General features: G+C 39.4%; 1 protein-coding gene across 1 annotated transcript in view; it reads right to left on the bottom strand.

Annotated features, from left to right (window-relative positions):
• The window catches only part of oca2 (oculocutaneous albinism II), a 69,847-nt gene that overhangs the window by 26,992 nt on the left and 22,001 nt on the right, over positions 1-20,854 (bottom strand). The window contains exons 14-20 of the mRNA XM_027005615.2: positions 16,042-16,174; positions 11,277-11,424; positions 8,474-8,531; positions 8,084-8,192; positions 3,151-3,278; positions 2,535-2,594; positions 1,608-1,712 (exon numbers count right to left, since the gene is read on the bottom strand). Of these exons, the coding sequence (XP_026861416.2) occupies positions 1,608-1,712; positions 2,535-2,594; positions 3,151-3,278; positions 8,084-8,192; positions 8,474-8,531; positions 11,277-11,424; positions 16,042-16,174 (741 nt within the window). The remainder of the gene's footprint in view (positions 1-1,607; positions 1,713-2,534; positions 2,595-3,150; positions 3,279-8,083; positions 8,193-8,473; positions 8,532-11,276; positions 11,425-16,041; positions 16,175-20,854) is intronic.

Raw genomic sequence — 20,854 nt, 5'->3', positions numbered from 1 at the left:
TCCAGTGAGCACTGTTGAGGCCATAATCCGGAAGTAGAAAGAACATCATTTCACCATAAACTGGCCATGATCAGATGCTCCCCGCAAGGTTTGAGACAGAGGAGTGAAAAGAATTATCAGAAGAGTTGTCCAAGAGCCAAGGACCACCTGTGGAGAGCTACAGAAAGACCTGGAATCGGCAGGTACAATTGTTTCAAAGAAAACAATAAGCAATGCATTCAACCTCCATGGCCTGTATGCACACTGACCACGCAAGACTCCAATGCTGAAGAAAAAGCATGTTGAAGCGCGTTTAAAGTTTGCTCAACAACATTTAGACAAGCCTGTGAAATACTGGGAGAATATGAGTCAGATGAGTCTGGTCATATGAGACCAAAATTAAACTCTTTGGATGTCATAATACACACCCTGTTTGGAGGTCAAAAGGCACTGTATATCACCCCAAAAACACCCTACCAACAGTGAAGTTTGAAGGTGGGAACATCATGGTGTGGAGCTGTTTTTCAGCATACAGCACTAACACGCTTCATATAACTGAAGGAAGGATGAATGGACAAATGTACCGAGACATTCTTGATAAGAATCTGCTGCCATCTACCAGGATGATGAAGATAAAACGAGGGTGGACATTTCAGCAAGACAATGATCCCAAACACACAGCCAAGGAAACTCTCAATTAGTTTCAGAGAAAGAAAATAAAGCTGCTAGAATGGCCCAGCCAATCACCTGACCTGAATCCAATTGAAAATCTATGGAAGGAACTAAAGCTCAGATTTCATAGAAGGAGCCCACAGAACCTTCAGGATTTGAAGAGTGTTTGTGTGGAAGAATGGGCCAAAATCACACCTGAGCAATGCATGCGACTAGTTTCTCCATACAGGAGAAACAGTGTCTTGAAGCTGCAATCACCAACAAAGGCTTTTGTATGAAGTAGTAAATACATTTCAGTAAGCGTGTTCAATACTTTTTCTCTGTGTCATTTCTCATTGTTACACATAACTTAATTTATGGACATCTATGGTTTGATTTCTTTGCATGTGTGGATTGGATGGGTTGTTACCGACATCTGGTGAGAATTTCATGTCAATAGCACCTTTAGAAATATATTAACTTAGAAAGCTGATGACATGTTCAATACTTATTTCACCTGCTGTATGTATAAGGCATATATTTAAACCTATTTAATATGTACTAGGCATATTTTAGTGTCTTGTTTTATGGTGGTCAGGACTAACAATGTTAGTGATGAGTAATTTTCAGATACAATAAAATTTTGTACAGTGTTCTATTTGCACACCACCACCAAGCCAGGAGGTACACATGTAGGAGACCACCAGTTTTGTATAACGACTGCCAACAGTTTGTTTACATGCACATCCGTCCCATTAATTTTATAATTGAAAGAGACATACACTACCTGTAAATTGTTGTAACTGCCACAAATGAAAGTATGTGTGATGGTAGCTGTCAGTGCAAATGTATACATGTGAGTGTGTGTGTTATATGTGTGTATATACATGCCTGTGTGTAACGTGTGTCTGTGTATGAGTATGTGTGCATAGGTACACGCATGTTTGCATGTGCCTTTGTGAAGTTGAGCTCTTTACCATAGTGGCAGTGAAGGGAATGTTGTCTATGAGAGAGGAGACCAGAGCTGAGACCCACATGACCAGGATGATAGCAATGGCCAGACGCTCTCTCTCTGGCACAGCCTGGTAGGGGAGATAACACCAGAGCCATGTTACGACTAAACATTCTGCTTTCAGTAAACACAAACACACACATCTCTCTTTGTGTCAACCCCACTTTCCGCAGGCCTATGAATGCCAGCACTGATGTGGGTGGGTGGTCTAACAGGCTGTGTGTTCATGACACAGACACACTGGATTCATTGTCACTGCACTCACAGTCTGTTACTCTCAGGCATTACACACACACACACAAACCCCAAGTCCCCATCTTTTTCTGCACCCTCTCACTTTTAGTTCCTAACCCACAAACAATTCTATACAAACACCTACTCCACACCTTTCCTTCTTTCTTCCTTATCCTCACACTCTCTCTATCTGGTCAGGCATGTCAGTGTGGGTGGGCAGTGCAGATGCCTCAGCTTTCCCCAGCAGCACCTGTCATGAGTAATTACCCTGAGTGTAAAAGGCCCCAACAGCAAATGCAATCTGATAGCCATCAGCCGATGCTCCCCCAGCCGCCCGCCATAGTGCCTGAGCAAATCTCTACAACTCTACTATGACCCACTCGACCCAAATGAAAACCGCAATCAAGCATAAAGCTGGAAAATCAGCACAGACTCGCTCTTGCACATACTCCCTTTCCTGCATTTGACTGGGTGACCCATTCACACTTATTCACAGGTATAAAAACATACCAATATAAGGCCAAAATGCCAATACTGGATCAATAACCCAAAGAATTTAAATGCTATGTTATTCACATTCTAAAGGTTTACTAGCAGAACAAAGCACTGACCACACACACACATGCACAACTTCCAGGTTTTCTAGAAACAAACTTACTTTTATTAATGCTGCTGTCTGCTCCCCAATGTAGTCAATGAGCTGCAGTTGGGCCAAAGCCTTAGAAACACAAATAGAAAGAATCTCATTGGCTCATTAGCCTGTGAGGAGCCAAAAAAGACAATATAAAAGACACAGGGCAGCATTTAAATACCCTGCCTCACTGTTGGTCCACTGAACCTGCTCAAGTGTCCGTGTTTTGACATGCTCTTGGTTTTGTGTTTGGGTGCACAATGCAGCATCTATGTGGCTTAGCTTGCATGTAGCAAGTCAACAATTTATCTTGGAGCTGTGTTAGGCAGCTCGTAGGGCCAGAGGACAGAGGTCTCCCCCCCGTCTCATCCTCGTCGCAAAACAAAGGATTAAAACAGCAACAGCAAACAGCCTAGGTAAGCACTTCTCCTACTGCAGTGTCTCCTTTACATGAGCATGTTCTCAGTTTCTCTGTAAAGCTCAGAGGGACAGGGCCTTTAGTTATATACTCTATGTACTCATTCGTAATTTTTCCTATGTAGCCATATACACACATGCCCATCCCAACCAGGGCTACTGTAAGCAGCAGCAAGTATGTAACGGGGGTTTGGTGTTTGGTTGGGGTTGTTGAACGTGGTCATACCTCCATAAGCACAAACAGAGCTGCAAAGAAGAGTAGTGTGGCCCATTCCACTCTGTGCAAGATAATCTCAAAGTCCTGGATGTCAGCCAGAATCAGCAACCACAGAGCTCCCAAAACAGCTATCCAACCTGGGGACACAAAAGGCAGTCAGGCCCTGACTACCAGTAGGGTCCATGAGAAGTGTTCTTCTTCATTGGTGGGGTTTAGCGCTGGTAAATCTAAAGGATAAAGAAGAGACATGTTCTTCATTTGTAATGGTTTATGGATGCTTCCCTAAATGTCATTCATGTGCTTCATCTATTCCCCCTCATCTAGACTGACATACCACAGCTCCTGCAAATCATGTACACCTTCAATTAGAAACTCATTCCTTCCATTTAGCCTAAGCAGCACTCTCCACACCAACAGTTCCAGACTCCGACACTACAGCCCACATCCCTGGTGTGCAGGACCATGTCTAAGAACAAACTGGAATAACGTCGTCAATTCGCAAATTAAGCCTGAACCACTGGTGACAGTAAAGTTCAGTCCAGGATGATGTAATATTACATCTAGCATTACACCTAGGGCGCTAATAAATTCACAGGAAATTGTTTATTAATTTCACAAACATAGTTTCTCAAAAATTACGGATTTCATGGATTTCAGAAGACAAACTTCATTTCATGCCATTATTAAATAACACTTAACTAGCTACATAAGACAGGATAGTAACGTAGCCTCACTAAGTTAGCCTGTCATCCATGCTATGCTAACAGGCTACCTTAGTGGTTGAGTGGTAAGCACTGAACGTCAGGAGATGGCATTAATCTTCATCTCGCTCTCACCGAGATGAAAACATCGTCCGTGTATTGACACTATACAAGTCGTAGAATTCGTCAAAGGGCAGCGCCATGCTAACGTTAGCTTAGCAAGATGCTGGAGCCTCAAACAACTTCCAAAACATAACCTGGATTGTCAGTGTTTATTTAATTTGAATTTAATTTGCAAATCAACAGGACAACTTGTGTGGGTCAAAAATGCATAACGTTTCATTAGGAAATGCCCCGCGTGACGTTTCCGTTTGACTGCTATACTTGGCGAGCTCTAGCGTTAAACTCTGTTGAGCAGTTAAGGCACGTAGCCGACTTTTTTAGAAATCCAGTTTCCCTGCATTTCGGGGAATTCACGGTCGTGAATTTCGTCAAGGCCGAATTATACACAGCTCATGCCATTTCAGGTTTTCATTCCTGATACAACAGATCAGCTGTTTGATGACGAAGTTCAGCTGATTAAGTAAGTGGAATCGGGGTGGTCCTGCTTGGGTGGAGTGAAAACCTGCATTCAAGCCAGCCCCGTACATAAGAGTTCAAATGAACTAATTAAGCTACTGATAGAATGGTCAAAAGTCAGCAGAAAAGTGCATGACGTAGCTGTGTTGGGGCCAGCCAAACACAGTGCAAACTCACCCAGCAATATGGGCAGCACAATATTCACCACTACTGGGCTGCTTTAGGCCAGTTGTAGTGTGATTCCCATAGATATCTGATAATCAAACTAAACTATGGTGGCACAAGTGATGTGGTGAGCAAGAAGGGAAAAAAAACAAAACAAAACTTGAGCTGCTGGCTATGCGTTTAGTAGTCCCATATTGTACAGTGCAGTAAATTAGTGTCTGTGAGTAGAGAGTATTCCCACTGAGTCCTGTGAGTGGAGAATTGGCTTTAAATAAATATACCAAGCATAGAAAGAACATCAAGTCCTGGCATATTGGGTAGAGATAAGGATGTTCTTCATAGTAATGGATTGGGACGTTCATATTTAAGACATTCTTAGAAAAATGGAAGGTCAAGAGTTCTCATGGAGAATTTATTCTCTTATACTCCAGTATGATAAAGATATTGATGTTAACAAAGAGCTTTCTTTTACTTGGCTTTTAGAAAGCCATTTTTGACATCAACATCTTGTTCTTCTGCTTTTTTGTTTTTAGTAGACTACACTATTTCCCATCTGATGTCATGGACACACATTAAAGTGCTTTTCAGTAAGGTCATTTGCATGGCTGATAACACAGACGTCCAAGTGTGCAGACTTTCCTTGGTCTTACTGCTTTTTGCTTTGATAATACAGGAGAGTTACAAGCCTCCATTGTTCGATGCTCAGAAAGTATATCAAGCTTGGTCAGTGTAATCAAACACTCATTAACCAAGATCTCCCGCTTCCCCTCTGACCCACGCATACACCCATGCTTTGACTGTGATCGGCAGTCCCAGCAACAATCGCTAATCCCTAATCTTACCACCTGTCCTTGGGAGAGAGAAACGATGAATATGCATCCCACTTTTGCAAAACATGAGTAGCCAGGTGAGTGCTGGTGACTGCTATTGGGAAATGATTAAAAGGCTAATGAGAGCAGGAGAAGATGGGAGAGGCTGTAGAGGTTCTGAGGAAAAGCAATCAGTGGGAGAAAGTAAAGGAGGGATACAGTGATAGGAGGAAACCAGCAAAAATTCTGTAATGTTCTTTGGAGTGTAAAACCAGACAGGTTGGTTAAGTGTTTATGTTGAGTGTATGCCTGCATGTTTGACCTCGTGGGTGAAGTCCTGTTGAGATGCTAATTGCAAATCAGCATTTGAGGCAGGTGGTCAGGGAGAGCAGCTGCTTGAAAGGAGAGAGAGAGAGCACAAGCATAGAGGGAGACAGAGCAGAGAGAGAGACAGTGTGAGAGAGAGAGCAGGGACACAGGGTGAAAAAGTGAATGAAAGATGTCCCTTTGCTTTGCCCTTTGTTCATGGAACATCATCTTCCCTTTGTTGTAGTGTGTCAAATCCTCTTACATATAACAACCTCCATGAACTCCAGCAGAAATGTTCTATAATAAATTCATGTAGCTGCAGGTACTAAACAAATACAGACAAAGGGGACCTATTGCTTAAATTGTGGTGGATGGGAGGAATATAACTGAAACTGCAGAGAGCAAGAGAAAACCAACAAGCTCTACAATTAAAAGAAGCAGGTAAAGAATCAGATGAGCTCATTCATCACTGGCAAAACAACTGTGGCTTTCCAGTCCTCCAGGTGAGGCCTACAGACGTCCCTCTCACTCTTGTTTATCTTGAAGGCAGAATGTAAGCTCTGTCTCACCCCCTCAGACTAAAAGCAGGCTAGGCCTGCCTGACCCAGGATGCTGCAGGTTGAAAAGCACCATTCTCTAACTGTGCTAAAATTAATCATCTTTTTATGGTTTGGTGGCAGTGTCAATGAATTATGTCTAGACAGTATTTCAAGGAAAGAAAGTTTATGACTGAGCACAGCAGTTATGATGAATTACATTAGTAGATTTTATATTCCTGTTGCTAGTTTAATGCTAGATTTAAAACAAATCTCTAGATTTATAAAGGAGGCACTGTCTGTTGGATATACATGACGTTGCACTACATGGCCTTTCTAACTCATGGTGCTTTAATATAGACAAAAGGATTTCATGTTATGAAGAGATGTGCTTACCTTTTTTTTTTAGCTAGCCCAAGTGCTTGATAGTTTAACTTCAGAAAGTGAAAGTTCCAGTTCTGGCTATGCTAATTAGATGAAGCCCTCAGGTAGAATGAAATGGGTTAATACAAAATCAAAGCAGGGCTTTTACTTTTTTAACCTTACATTTTACACCTCAGATCCACCAAAAGGAAAATGAAATATTTTATGGCTATATCTTTTTAATCTAAATCACTAAAATGAAAAGACTTTGTATGGACGATATGACAATGATAACAGCCTAAAGATAGTATGCTAAATGTTCTGTTTCAGACACAATACACTGCATCAAAAACAGACATCATCATGCAGCTCACAGTCTGGTTTCCAGACTGGTTAGGCTGGTTTCACAGTAGCTTTGTTTGTGTGAATGTTCAGACCTGGCGAGTTTTCCTTCAAACTGATCATAAATAAGATGCAGAAACACCTCTCAGCTCCAGAGAAATTCAGTGATGTTAGGCTGAGCATTCTGAGGACACCTGAGAACTGACAGGAAACCTGAAGGGTGACCTGGGACATGCACTGGAAGTGGCAGGGGTGAAAAGAAAGAGATCATGGGTGTTGTGAACTGGAATTTAAAAATAAATAAGTTAGTAAGTGGCACTTTCTCTTGCTAAACCACTGAAGGTTGGGCAGGAGTGCAGTGAGACTTAATTAATTTCTCACCTACATATGAAGGTGCCTAGAGATGAGCCTGCCATTGACTTCAGTTTAATGTTTGCATGGGCTCATTGTATGGATTGTCAATTACTTATAATCTTTGGTCCAGAAAAAAAAAGAAACACTGTTAAAAGCATATGATTTTGTCTGCCTAGTAAACCCATGTTCAATTACCACTTCATCCTTCAGTCCAGAAATTCAGGTTGTAACCTTTTTGTATTAGTTCCCCTAGCTGCCAATCTCACTATAGTGTTTGGCTGCAGAAATGCAGTGTGTATAGGGCTATGAGCGTGTAAGCTGAGTCATCACACAGCCTAGGCACGCACAAACTTCAGAAAGATGCCCCCTATAGCTTTTATAGCTACATTGTAGGAGAGCTCATTGTCATGTAATCTTGTCACATAGTCTGCTGCATGTTCTATTAAATATGTAATTTCCTTGACATTAAGATCAAACTAAGCCACCAAGAGAGGAATAAAATGAAGGCAAGCCCCTTCTGGTGTTTGAACCAAATATTTTTTGATGTCCCCTATTATCTTGGCAATGTACTGTTTTATATATAGTCTTTTGTTGCATTTTAGGTCCAGCTGCAAAAAAAAATTACTTGGTCAACAGATGGCTTCATACATGTACAAATTATCTCCTGTGCTAATATGACTAACTTATTAACATAATCTTTCTATTTGTAAGTACTAAACTTGGATATATTTGTTATATACACTTAATTGTGTATATACAAGCACCAAGAAGCTTGAACTCTTACCTAGCTCCAGATGAATCCCAGGTACAAAGGAGTTTAGGAAAAACATGAAGATGACTATAGCCAGCACTGACACACACTTCACCAGTAGGATTTTGTCTGTTATTCTGTGCTGTAAAGAGATAAGACTGAATCAGAGATGGAGAAAAATGATAGAGGGACCTCTCTGACACCAGTTAAGAACTCTAAACATTACTTCTGGAGGAATCAGAGAAATTAGACCTCCCTCTGTTCATTATGATGATAAAATCAGAACAGGATAACATCAGAACTGTGGGCTAACTCAAAGAAGAATTCCTTTGAGTATGAAAGAATGTGTGGGTGGGAAGATTAATGTAGTAAAAATTGGATTTTTAAAATGTTAAAAATAATTTGATATTTTTTTCATTTTACCTTTTTCTGTAGCTCTTGAATGTTGTTTTCCCAGTTTTTGTCCTCCTGGGATATTTGCCTGAAAGAAAAGGTATAAGATATAAAATAATTAAAATTACTTATATAATATAATATACAAGAGCATGTGTGTAATTAAAATGATAGATTAACACATTTATAATTAGAATTGTATCAATCTTAGCAGACTTATTCTAAAAGTCTTTAGATTTGAGTCCAGTCATATATTTTACAGTCCTACTTTCCTAACTTCTAGAATTTTTGCTGTCAGCATCTGACCTCTTAATTGACCTGCCATTAGCTATCTTGGCCAAACTAATAGTTTGAAATCTCTGACCGGAACTGATTTGCTCATAACATCCTTATGGTATTTTTAGGTCAATTACCACTGTCCCCTCCATATCCTATGACAACAGAAATGCCTGTTCTCCCACAGTAGACAGATGGCTTCATAATCTCTTCATAATCCCTAATGTCCTATCCTGAACTTCTAAAGTAAATCATTAGTGGTCAATTTAGGCACTCTACTATGCTTAAAATAAGTGACTGTGATGATGGAAAATGACAGGTCAGTGCTACCAGTGAAATTAGAAGCCTAACACAAGATCATGGAATGTTGTCTAACTTGAAAAGACAGAGCTGGAATATTTTTGGGTGGCATGCAATAAAGTAGGGATTAAATAGGTATTATTGGTGCTAGAAAATCAGTGTCAGTATGGAATGCAGTCAAAGAATGAATCTTTCCATTAAATTTGGATCTAGCTCAAAAGTTCAAGAAGTAGTGAAATCTACAGGTTTCTGTGGGATGACAGAGGGATAAAGGAATTATAGCCATTTTAGATTGTCAAGTGCTATCAGTATGCAGTTATGTGCTCTGTGTCAATAGTTGAAGCTTTCCATCAAGTTTGATGGTGCTATCTTGAAAATGCAAGGATCATCAGATTCAGTAGAATGAAAGATATAACAGCCAAGATGAGTGCTCTTAGTATGCAGGTTTGTATTTTGTGTCTTTCAATCAAATATGATGGTCGTATCTTGAAAAATCAAGTGAGAAAGGCATTGCTATTCTTTTAGATGCTGGGAGGAAAAAGGGAGTGGTTAGGTAGATGTCTGCTAACACCGGCTGTATTGCTCTAGCAAGACTGATGAATATAGCGTATTAAATGTTTAAAGAGTATTAAAATCAGGGGTAGGATGGAGCAGGGGCATAGCCACATGGGTGACACAGGGTCGCAGCTCCCACCCTAGAAAAAAAGCTTTGCCACCCTCATTGGCAACCCCAGTTCAAGCCCTAAAATTAAATAATACAAATTAATTAAATACATTAAATTAAACAGTTACATTTGTCATAATTTTGAGGTTAGATTTTAGTTTAGATGTTTTCTTGAAACCAATAGACAAAAATACATTTGTATTTTAACTAGGATGCATTCAGAATGGATTGCTGTTCATTCATCTTATTGGCTCAGCATGAATTATACCACAGTTAATTCCAACTTATCAGTGTTACTGGCTGAGAAATGTTCTAAGAAAGACACTCTAATGCCAATTTTTAAAATATGTCTGTGTAAATTTGCTTGTTAGATAAGTCTCACAATATAGTTCAACCACAAATGTGTCATTTGTATAATTGTTATGCAGGTGAGTAATATGTTTGTTTTTTTCCATATAAAACAATATATTCTCAATACAGTTTAGTGCACTAGACTTGATGCAGCACATTTAGATATTCATGTTGATTTAGATAATTATAGTACCACTGTAGGCATTTTAACCACATCCTCAGAGTATTAGGAACTATAGAGCAATGATGAAGCCAGTAAAGTAAAGCCATTATATGCACATTAATTTCACAAGTAAAATTATATATTCTGCAAATGCAGCTTTGCCCTAATAAATAATTAGGTGATGCCAGCCCTTAGTGTAGGCTACACCCTTGTCACACCGTGTATTAAACCCTGGACACACTGGAAGAGACAAATGAATTAAGGTATAGAAGTGATAGATAGATGAGTGCTTTCAATATGGAATGAGATCATTTTCATTGTGTTAACAGTAGAATCATTAGATCAAGTTTGATAACTCTATGAAAATTTAAAGGAATAACAAAATCAAGGGAGGATGGATGTGGGAGGATGGAGGCATGAAAGAAATGGTAGCAGTGTTAGGTAAATGGATGAGTGCTAACGAGCAGCTTGTGAGCTACATGGGAAAGAAGATATTAAAATATGAATTCTGTGGGCTACAAAGTGCGGCATGAGAAAGCAGAGGCGTACTTTGCGTCAGTACTGAGAAACTCCATGGCAAGTTTACAAGATGTCAAAATAGGGACAGTTAGAAAACCGGATGGATAGTGTGATGAAAAAAATAGGGATGTAAGATAGCAAAAACTCTCTTTAAAATCAGAGCAAGAATAATAATGAGAAAAAGAAGAGGAAATAAAACAACACGTATACCTTACTGTAGTGAAGAAGCAAAGTAACTAATTTAACTGTATTATGAATGGGTAAAAATATAATATGTATTTATTTATTCATTAGAAATGTTCATTTTATGTTTATTTATTCATTAGAAATGTGGCTGGGGCTTTGAATTATTTTTGATCTGGCAGTCATCACCATATTAACCAGGTCTTAATCTTTCCTTAGTCTTTTAAACATAAAATATTGGATTTGGATTGTAGAAATAGCTGCAAAAGTCATATATTTGACTTTATCCTTTCCCAGTGATATAGTCACATTAGTAAGGAATTAGCTATAAGATAGTAAGGAATTACACAGCCTTCCCTACAGTGGCTGCACAGTACCTCTGGAAGGTTCGGAGCTTTTTGCGCAGTAGGCTCTCCAGATTGAGCACCTTCTGCATGAGGAGACACTTGACAGCAGTCTCTTCTCTGCTGGCTGGGTTGATGCGATGCGCAGTCTGTCTCCACACCAGAATTTCATGCTTCAGCTCTGCAGATGGACACATGCCCAGCCAAGACAAATGAGTCGGCGAGAAGTGAGGGAAGAGAATGGGGCTTTGCACCCATGACACTTGAATCAGATTACAGCGACATAAGGCAAGTGAGGTATAAAGCCATAGGTTGGAAAAACACCCCACTTGGAAAATACAGACAAAGTTGTTGTTTTGTCAATGTTGTCAATGCATGGCAGTCTTTCATCCTTTAGCTCAATACAGCTAAACGGAGTTCTCACAAAGAATGATTCATTTACAGAGTGACAAGACCTTGCACATGGTGTATACAATGAGCTTTCATCAAGCAGATGACAACGTCTAATAGTTTACATGTGAGCCCTCCCTTATACTCCAGGCTATTTACTTTATATATTTATTATCTCAGATTGAATGTAGCAGCAGTGGCCAGCTGGTAATGAAAATGTAGAAACCCTAAGCACGGGCCCCATCTTCACCAGAGCAAACACTGAGCATATTGGTGCGTGAAAGCCATTTCCAATCATTAGGATCTCTCTGGGCCCCCCGTAGAGACCTAATCCTACCCGCTGGTGCCAGGGATTGACTGAATCCGGAGTAGGTAGAGATAAGAGGGAAATGTCTGCAAAGAGAGCGGAAGAAAGGATAAAGGAGAGGCTGGGTGTCTCCCATGACATCAGGCCCATCTCCCCCACTGTACATCTTAGAAAGGGTTGCTAAGGGCCCTTAATAGGAGCTAATTGAGACACAGGAAGCACACTGTTCACTAATCAACACCATTACTGATGGCGGCAGGAGTCTGGAGAATGCTACTAGCCGTGGTTCTGGCCAGTGAGGCAAAGCAGCAAGGCTGTGGCGAGGGACATGGCATTGTGTGGTTTCTCGGTTTTATGGTTTTGCGATTGGACTGGCATTAAGCGTCCACTAGACGGTGGTCTTCCAGAGCCATTCAGTGTCCCAGAGGAACAGAAAGCTCTGCGCCTCCCACCGTCCACAATCATTGGACTCTGCCTCTGTGGTGTATATACTCCAACGCTATCTTATTGTGTTTGCCCTGAAACCCAGTACCCTCATAGGGCAAGAAAGAATGGGATATTGTAGATGGTCCCTCTTAATAGCAGTATGATACTCCTGGCATGAAGGGAAGGCTAGTAGCATGAGTAAATTACAGGTTTTGCACTCATGCTTCCCAAAGCAGAAACAGTTACATACATTATAAACACTTGTTGCTGTATAATCTGTACACAAAGGGGAATAAAAAATATTACATATTTAAAGCTTTTGTTGTGATTAATTAATTCACAATTATGTTGGGCCAGTTTGAGTGAGAATATCTATTGCAACAATTGCACATGTAAGACAACAAGAAAGAAATCCAGATAACTGTGGTTCAGCACATTATTTCTGGTTGCCTGAACTGCACGAGTGATGGTACTATCCGATGGCACCTCAGGAAGAAATTAACACAGTAATTTTTTGCCACTTTCTATCTTCAGTTTATGTGTATAGTAGGTTCTCCCACCTGGTTTCAATGACCTGAGGTGCTACTGATGGTTAAATCTTTATCCCAGAATATTAAAGTCTATTCTGGCAACCCTTATTAAAACACACTCTGACAAATGCAGTGTATGAAAAACATTGTTCAAACTCAAAACAAGCAAATCTTTATGGGACTTTGTGTAATTACTACCTGTGAACTGTTCTCAAGTTGAGTGCCTGATAGCAGTGAACTAATGATACAAACAGTGAGTTCTGACTAATATTCAAATAGACATGCTTGGAATTTCATGTCCATAAAATGATCGCTAAAATGAATTTACTTAAATAGCTTTGCCAACTACTGTGCAGCAATTCTCTAAATGCCATAGAAAAGCAGCATGCTCTCCCGTCCTTCTCTCTGAAAGGGGGCCTTGGGGGTGCATGCCAATGGTAAGACCCCCACTGAGTATTCAGAGAGTCTGTATGGGAAGCCTTGGCTGTCTGTAAAAAGAACATTATAGAAGAAAAGGTATCATGTGGATAGGCTGTTATGTTCATTCTTTTGTAATACTCTCAAGTGCATTGATGGGGGTGTTGAATTAGAATACAGGAAGGAGTAGTCCAGCTAGATCTCATAGATGGACAGCTGCCTACTAGGTTGGCATCCAGTTTTCAAGAGGAACCTTAACATGGTTATGGTGGAATCCCAGCTGTGCCACATGCCATCTAAGGCTGGAGTTTCAGAACACAATCAGCAGCCTTCTCATTTGGAGAGGAAGATGGCTGCTGTTATGATATAAACTGATGTTCTAGCTATTCTTAAGTTCTGGACCTTTGAATATATTGAGGCACTTAACAATACAGCATAGCCAGTAGTCTGAAAAGCAGGCGCAGCACACAAACTTCCATCTACTTAATGTTTATAACAGAGATACTGGCTACAATGATAACTGGTAATTAAGTTTTTAAAAATATTCTAAAAATAAAATTAAATACATATCAATAACTAACTAAAATCAAACAATCCAACGTGGAAGTCTAAAAAACATTCTAGAAACAAACCCTTCATCTTAACTATCATTTATTTACAGAAGTTCATAAGCAAGAGAAAACACCGCAGTTTCAATTAACCTTAGGATTCAAATAAGGAAAAACATAGGACACATTTTAAATACTAAGCACAACAAATAGCTTTAGAACAGAGGTGCACACACACTTTAATGGATTCATTCAGTTCCTTTAGAAGATTAAGGGGCTCAACAATACTCTTCTTGCCTACAAGGAAGAAGCTATCCCAGCATAATGGAAATGACCTTTTTGTCCATGTTGCTGGAACACCATTCCAAAATGTTCTGTGTTTTTCTGTATTATTCCAACCTAATGTACCTTATGAGTTTCATTCTAAACAAGACCTGAAACTACAATTTTAAATCTTTCATATGTTCCAAATCAAAAACAAGTAGTGGCTCACACTGAACTTTGTAAACATGTAAAAGTGGAACTTTTTTTGTTGTTTTAGTTGGAAGGAAAAATGGCATAACACAAGCACTTAAAGTACAATGCACGTTGGTAATACCAATTAGTTCTGTTAATGAGCTGTTTATCCAGTGTGCACTCATTCTTTTGAAGAATGCTCTTTTAGAACTCAAAGAGCTCATGCCTTTGATGTTGGATGGTCTTGAGAATTACTGGGTGTACAATGCTGGGACTTCACTGGGTAGAATAAATAGGCTAGTTCACATGCATAACAATTGAAGGATGTCAGATTTATGAATTAATCATGAATAGTGTTCAATCTGAGAATTTCTTTTTGTCTAAAGACATTTTGAGAGTTCAGTGAATACATTTTTAGAAATTCTCATGCTATGTGAAAGCTTGAGTTCCTTTTTTAAATTCTAAAACAAAAGCTAATTTAAAATTTAAAAAAACTAGTACAAACTCCAAGCCTCAAAATACTGTCCTTTTCTTCACCATTTGTACATAATAATATTAAATCTGCTCCTACAAACAATAACTGATGAATAAGCAGTTTTACGAGACACTCTCTGCTTAAACTATAGCATTTTAGTAATTAATCAGGTAATCATTGCAAATTTAAAATGCAATCCCTAAAAATAAATGTTTCATACTTTTAATGTCACTTAAAATTACTGTTACTAATAATTTATTCATTTTGACCAGTGTTGTATAATGTGATCAGGCTAACAAACATATTTATTAGACTAGGTAATAAATTTGTTCATAGTTGTTAATTATATGTTAACATAAAGTTTTAACACCAAATGAGTTATTATAGGGGACAAATAATTGTTCTCAATATGTAAAAATATACTTTCTGCTATACTGGGAGATGTGCCTGTCATCACATATAAAGATAAAGTTCTTGTAAGTCCACCTTGACTACAACATCATCATAGTGCTAAACAAGGACTTAATACTAACTTGCATGTATACAATATGTAGAGCATCTAATTTTGTCCCAAAGGACATATTACCCACTTCCTGAGTTAAGTCACCTATGACAGGATTTATGGATTTAGTAGAACAGTTTTAAACCTGAGAGGACAGGGTCATCTGATAAAGATAATAGGAATATTGGTGTAAATTTTCAGAAGGAAACACAGAGGGATTCATACTGTGGAGGGTCCTTTGGGTATCTCCAAAAGAAGTGAGAGGACATGGTAGATGTCCGACACACACCAAATTATGGTATATTTATGAGGTCATCAAGTTGAATAGCATTTGGTAAGGGGAGAAAGTCAGCCAAAAGGTCCTGAGATTCTGAAGAAAGATTTCTAGGGGATTTAAAAATAATGGTTAAATAATGCATTATTTTATGATGCTACTGACACTCACCACCTGATCCTCTACTGTTTAAGAAGCCTCAATCACTAAAGCCATAGATCTCTCTGCATGGATGGCTCATTATTTAATATTCTCCTATGTTATTTCCCCATTTTTTGGAGACAACATGGTGATCATTTATTTCTATTATGTGATAAGCGTGTTGATTGAAACATACTCCCAAATGCTGAATTTGAAGATACTTTAAGCACAAATGTTTTAGCTATCTGTTCTTGTTCAGGTAATAAAGACTTAAGTCCAGGATGTATAATGATTAAATGATCTCCAAAGGAAATTAAGGCCTTTCCACTCACCCACAATCTCACTGGACTCTTTGTTGTAGAGTTTCTTATTCCAGTAGAGCAGCCGCAGAAATGGAAAAGAGGTGAGGAGCACCAGACAGATCCCCAGGAACATGTAACCCGTAAATGCAGCAAAATCAAGCCCCTGGGAAGGACAGTTTAAAAGTGAGGAGGGGTGAGGTGGTGTCACTGTACAACAAAGCGCCATTAAAAAAACAGAATTTGAAACAGAACAGAAGAGATTACATTCAGTCTGGCAGCAAGGGTTCTAGTATACCAAATGCACAAATAAACAGATAGAGGCTTTCAACACATTTGGTATTTTCAAATGGGATGCTTTATAATACAGCCCAGATTTTACAGCATAATTATTGTAATTTACCATGTAAACTGTAACGTTTGGTGTAACATAACCATGTAAATTGATACAAATAAAATACTTACAGCTTCCTACATTCAGCAGCTGAACTCATACATGAATCAGAACCAGATACAGGTCTTGCAGTCAGGGTTCAGGCCTCAAAATAGTACAGAGAAAGCCTGACCTGTTAATGACCTGTTGTTGGCTTATGACCAGAGTTGTGACTCTTTGCTTATATTGCTTGATCTCAGTGCAGCTTATGATTCTACACATTACAATATTTTATGAGACAGACTGAAAAATGTTGGGATTAAGGGATTTGCCCTTTCCTAGTTTAAATCTTACTTAGTCATTACCAGTTTGTGAACATAAATGGTGGCTAACCACAAGGATGTATTCTAGAACCGCTTTTTAAATTTTTAAATTCTCAATTACACCATGTTTATCAGTTAAAGATCTTGGTGTAATTGTGGATGGCAAACTCTCTTTTCAAGCTCATATAAATAATATTTGTAGCATATATCCTTTTTCCACCTCAGTAACATTGCAAATATAATAATTATACTATCATAACATGATGCAGAAAAGCTAGTAGGTGTGTAACTTCCAGATTGGACTACTGTAAAGATTTATTAATTGTTTGTACCCCTAAGTGCATAAACAAGCTTCAGTTATTTCAAAATTCAGCAGCCAGAGTTCTTACTAGAACTAGAAAGTTTGATCATACTACTCATATCTTAGCTACACAGCATGGGCTTCCAGTAAAAGTTTTTATTGATTAAAAAATACTTCTAGTGACCCATATATCACTGAACAGTTGTGCCCTACAGTACCTTAGCAAACTCTTGGCACATTATGATCTGTCATATCTGCTTAGATCAAAAGGTGGAGGCTCTTTAATACTACCTAGAATAAGTGTACTGCAGAGGGCAGAACCTTTTCTTATAAAGCTCCAACACTATGAAATAATCTTCCCGTCAATCTTCAAGACTCAGACACAGTCTCAATATTTAAGGTAAGGTGAAAACACATTGTTTAGTTAGACATATTATTTAATACGTCTCATCTTAGGTAAAGATGTAGATCTGGGGGTTTGTGGGCATTGAAAGTTATGGTAAACTGAGATGTTGTGATGCTGTCATTTCACCCTTTTTTTGTCCCTCAAGTTTGTTGGCTGACAGTGGCAGAGTGGCTCTATCCTTTTAGCTGTGCTACCATAACTAGAGCTGACAGAATCCATCCTTGCACATTAAATACCCCTATTTTATACACTTTAGTATTTGAACATGCCTAATATTCTAGCCTCTCTTTCTGCCAAGGTACATCTACTCCTGGTATCATGTTATTACTGAGCCTCTGGCTTATCCCACCCCAAAGCAGCTATTCCTGGGTTGTTTCTGCTCCAAATGGTTTTCAGACACACCTACACTCATACTAGGGTGCAGACTAGGACATCTAGGATCCGTAATAGACTTCCATTGCTTACTTATTATTATTACTACTTATTTTACTCACTGGGAGCTGCTTTGTGCCACAGCTGTTGTAAAAAGCACTGTATAAAATTTGACTTTCACTGTGTCCAAGTTTCACTGTGACCAAGGTCTTCTTTGTATCAGGGGCAGTAGTGGTTAAGGTACTTGACTTGTAATGGGAAGGTTACTGGTTCAAGCCCCACCATTGTCAAATTGGTACTCAAGTTGTATTCAGTCATAAATGTAAGTCACTTTGGATCAGTTAAATGGCATGTTATATATATCGATTTATATGCGGAAGTTACACAGTAAATGACAGAAAGGTATGCTATAAAACACAGGCTGTCTTATTAAGCAATACTGACTTTTCTTACTTTTCAAGCTAACTAGTCATCTGCATTTAAAAGAGATAAATATTTGATATGAATCTTCTTGAAGTGCTGGATGAGCTATCATTCAAATCAAGAGTACAAAGCCCAGTACACAGCTCAATTTATCTCCCACTATTCCTGGATGCCATCATTTGAGTGGCTGTGTTCTCCTATGATGCATGCTACCAGAGAAGTAAATAGCCTACAAACATGATCCTGCACTCACTTTTAAGAGCTTATCTCTATATGGTGACACTGAATAGCTCATTGTAGGAAACAGAGTTTATGCCATGTTAAATGTATATGTGCAGCTCAGAGATATGTCATAAAGAGATCTTGGAAATTCAATAAAGAAGAAAAGGGGGTAACTGCAGAACATCTTGGTCTAATTCTCCTATACAAATGGCTTGGGCTTTGCAGAAAGCCAGACTGTGCAGTACTTGTATAGACTTAAAGCAGAAGCAGAGAGGTGGGAGGCCTTAGCTGGCTGCTTGTGGTGGGGTGGCCTCCCTGAAGCACATCCAAGTAGTAAATCCCCTCTTTCTAACACAATGCTATCATGGCACTGACATGATTAAAAAGACAAACATGGCCTTGTAGGACTGACAAAAGCCAAAATCACAGAACGGGTATGCACTGTACATCACTGAGTGTCAACAACAATCCAAAAGAGGAGAGAGGGGTAGGAATGCTGGTGAGCAGTGACCTCTACAGGAGAAACAGAGGGAAAAGCAAGAGCTGGAGAGCAGAGGAAAGAGGAGGGGAGGAGAGAGGAGGGGAGGAGGGGAGAGTGAAATAGGAGAAATTCTGAAAAAGCTGAAAACATAAAGAGAAAGAGTGAAGACACACAGACAGTTGTAAATAATTGGATTTTTGCCAAAGGGATGGAGAAAGACTGGTGAAGAATTAGTAAGGCTCATGGGTCCTGCATAAGTCAGAATAACACTCTGGAAAAACTGTATTGAAACAAAAAATGTCAAGTTTATTAGAACTGAGCTATAGACACTGACTGGTTTCATTTCTCCACAAGGTTCTCATTACTGAGTCAGGGTTCGTCCTTCAGCACATCTGAAGGTCTCACTCTGGTGCCTAGCACATCTGCCTGGAACACCCAGACATCCCTCATGATTGTATCTTTCAATAAAATATTTGTTTAAAGCAACATCAGTCAACGACAGTGCAAACACTCCCCGATCATGCTATCACTTATCACAGTGGAGATGTAATTTCGTGTGTGTGTGTGTTGGGGGGGTTAAGTGTTTCCTAGGGAAACTTATGTGATGACGGTGGTGATGCAAGAGCTGTGTAAATGAGAACTCCCTCCCTGCATTCTGCATCTAATGTTCCACTTTCTTCCAGCTGAGAAAAAACAAAGTCCCAGATTGAAGAAGCAAAAGAATTGTCGGTGAGAGACAATGAGAGAGATTAGAGGAAGAAAGAGAGAGAAAACTGAGAAATAGAGAGAGATGAGAGAGAGAGCAAGAGAGAGAGCTCATGGAGCCTGATTCCTGAGCAGTGAGGGGTTTGGCTGAGTGCAGTGTTGCCTGCAGCTGGGCCTGGGCTCTTTCAGCCTAGCAATTCAGCTTACTCAGAGTTTGACTGACAGGCAGAGAGCAGCCGGAGCTACAGCCTCTGGCTGTAGGAGAGGACTCCCCAGTGACCCTAAACCACTTCTCCCCATCAGTCCACATGTGCTGCATCTTCAGGGAGCACCGTGTATGAGTGGTGGGCTGGTATCAGCACCACTGGATACACAGCACTGGAAGCCAGCGATGGCGTCTGTAGAGCACAAACAAACGCAAAAAAGCAAACAAACGGACTGGGGCCTTTTGTGATGTGGTGACTGTTCTGGAGCTAGTCACCATGGGCAACAGCTCCACAGGAGGACATACACATGGCAACCACTCCGGCAGAGAAACATGGTTTGAATAGTGGATTTTTAGACTCTCTTTGCAACTTATATTGTGGTTTGGGAAGAAGCTTTAATTTCAAGCCTGATAAGTTGTACACTGATGTTTCACTGGTATTGAGTCACCCGGACCACTGCAAAAGGAAAACTCTTTTTCCTGCTAACAGAACCATGTGCACAGAGCCATACTCAATGTAATACCAAAGTAATAATAATAGCTGATGTGTTAACACTGATATCCATATTATCCTTTATTTCTTAGCCCTGTTTAACCTAGCAGGCCCATTACTAAATTGTTAATAGATGACTATTCTAATGGATAATTCCCCTTCTTTGTACCTGAACATTTCATAAAATGCTGGCATGTTGGGTCCCCTAAACTAAAAAGATAATCCAGTTCTAAATGACTTCTATTACCTGCTGAAAGCAGGTGCATGTCACCAGAGAATTCTAAATGTACTAGTCTAATGGACTAACTTTACTTGTAGTGTGTATTTACCTATGTAGCATGTCCTGAAAATAATATTTTAGAAATTCTGAAATGCACAGACCTGTATGTGTTACACAAATGTTCTAGGGTTCAGCAATAACATAACTAACTTTGAATGTGGGGGTATCCTTGAGTATTAAATACAAATGGAGTAGTTGAAATTCTTATATTCTCATAATGTGAGAGACCAGTGGGAGATGTTGTGCTGTAACTGTACTCCTT

The sequence above is a fragment of the Electrophorus electricus genome, chromosome 3 (genome assembly GCF_013358815.1).
Source record: "Electrophorus electricus isolate fEleEle1 chromosome 3, fEleEle1.pri, whole genome shotgun sequence".
NCBI classification, from domain to species: Eukaryota; Metazoa; Chordata; class Actinopteri; order Gymnotiformes; family Gymnotidae; genus Electrophorus; species Electrophorus electricus.
Note: the sequence above shows the minus strand (reverse complement) of the source record. Positions and strands in the feature narration are given on the sequence as shown.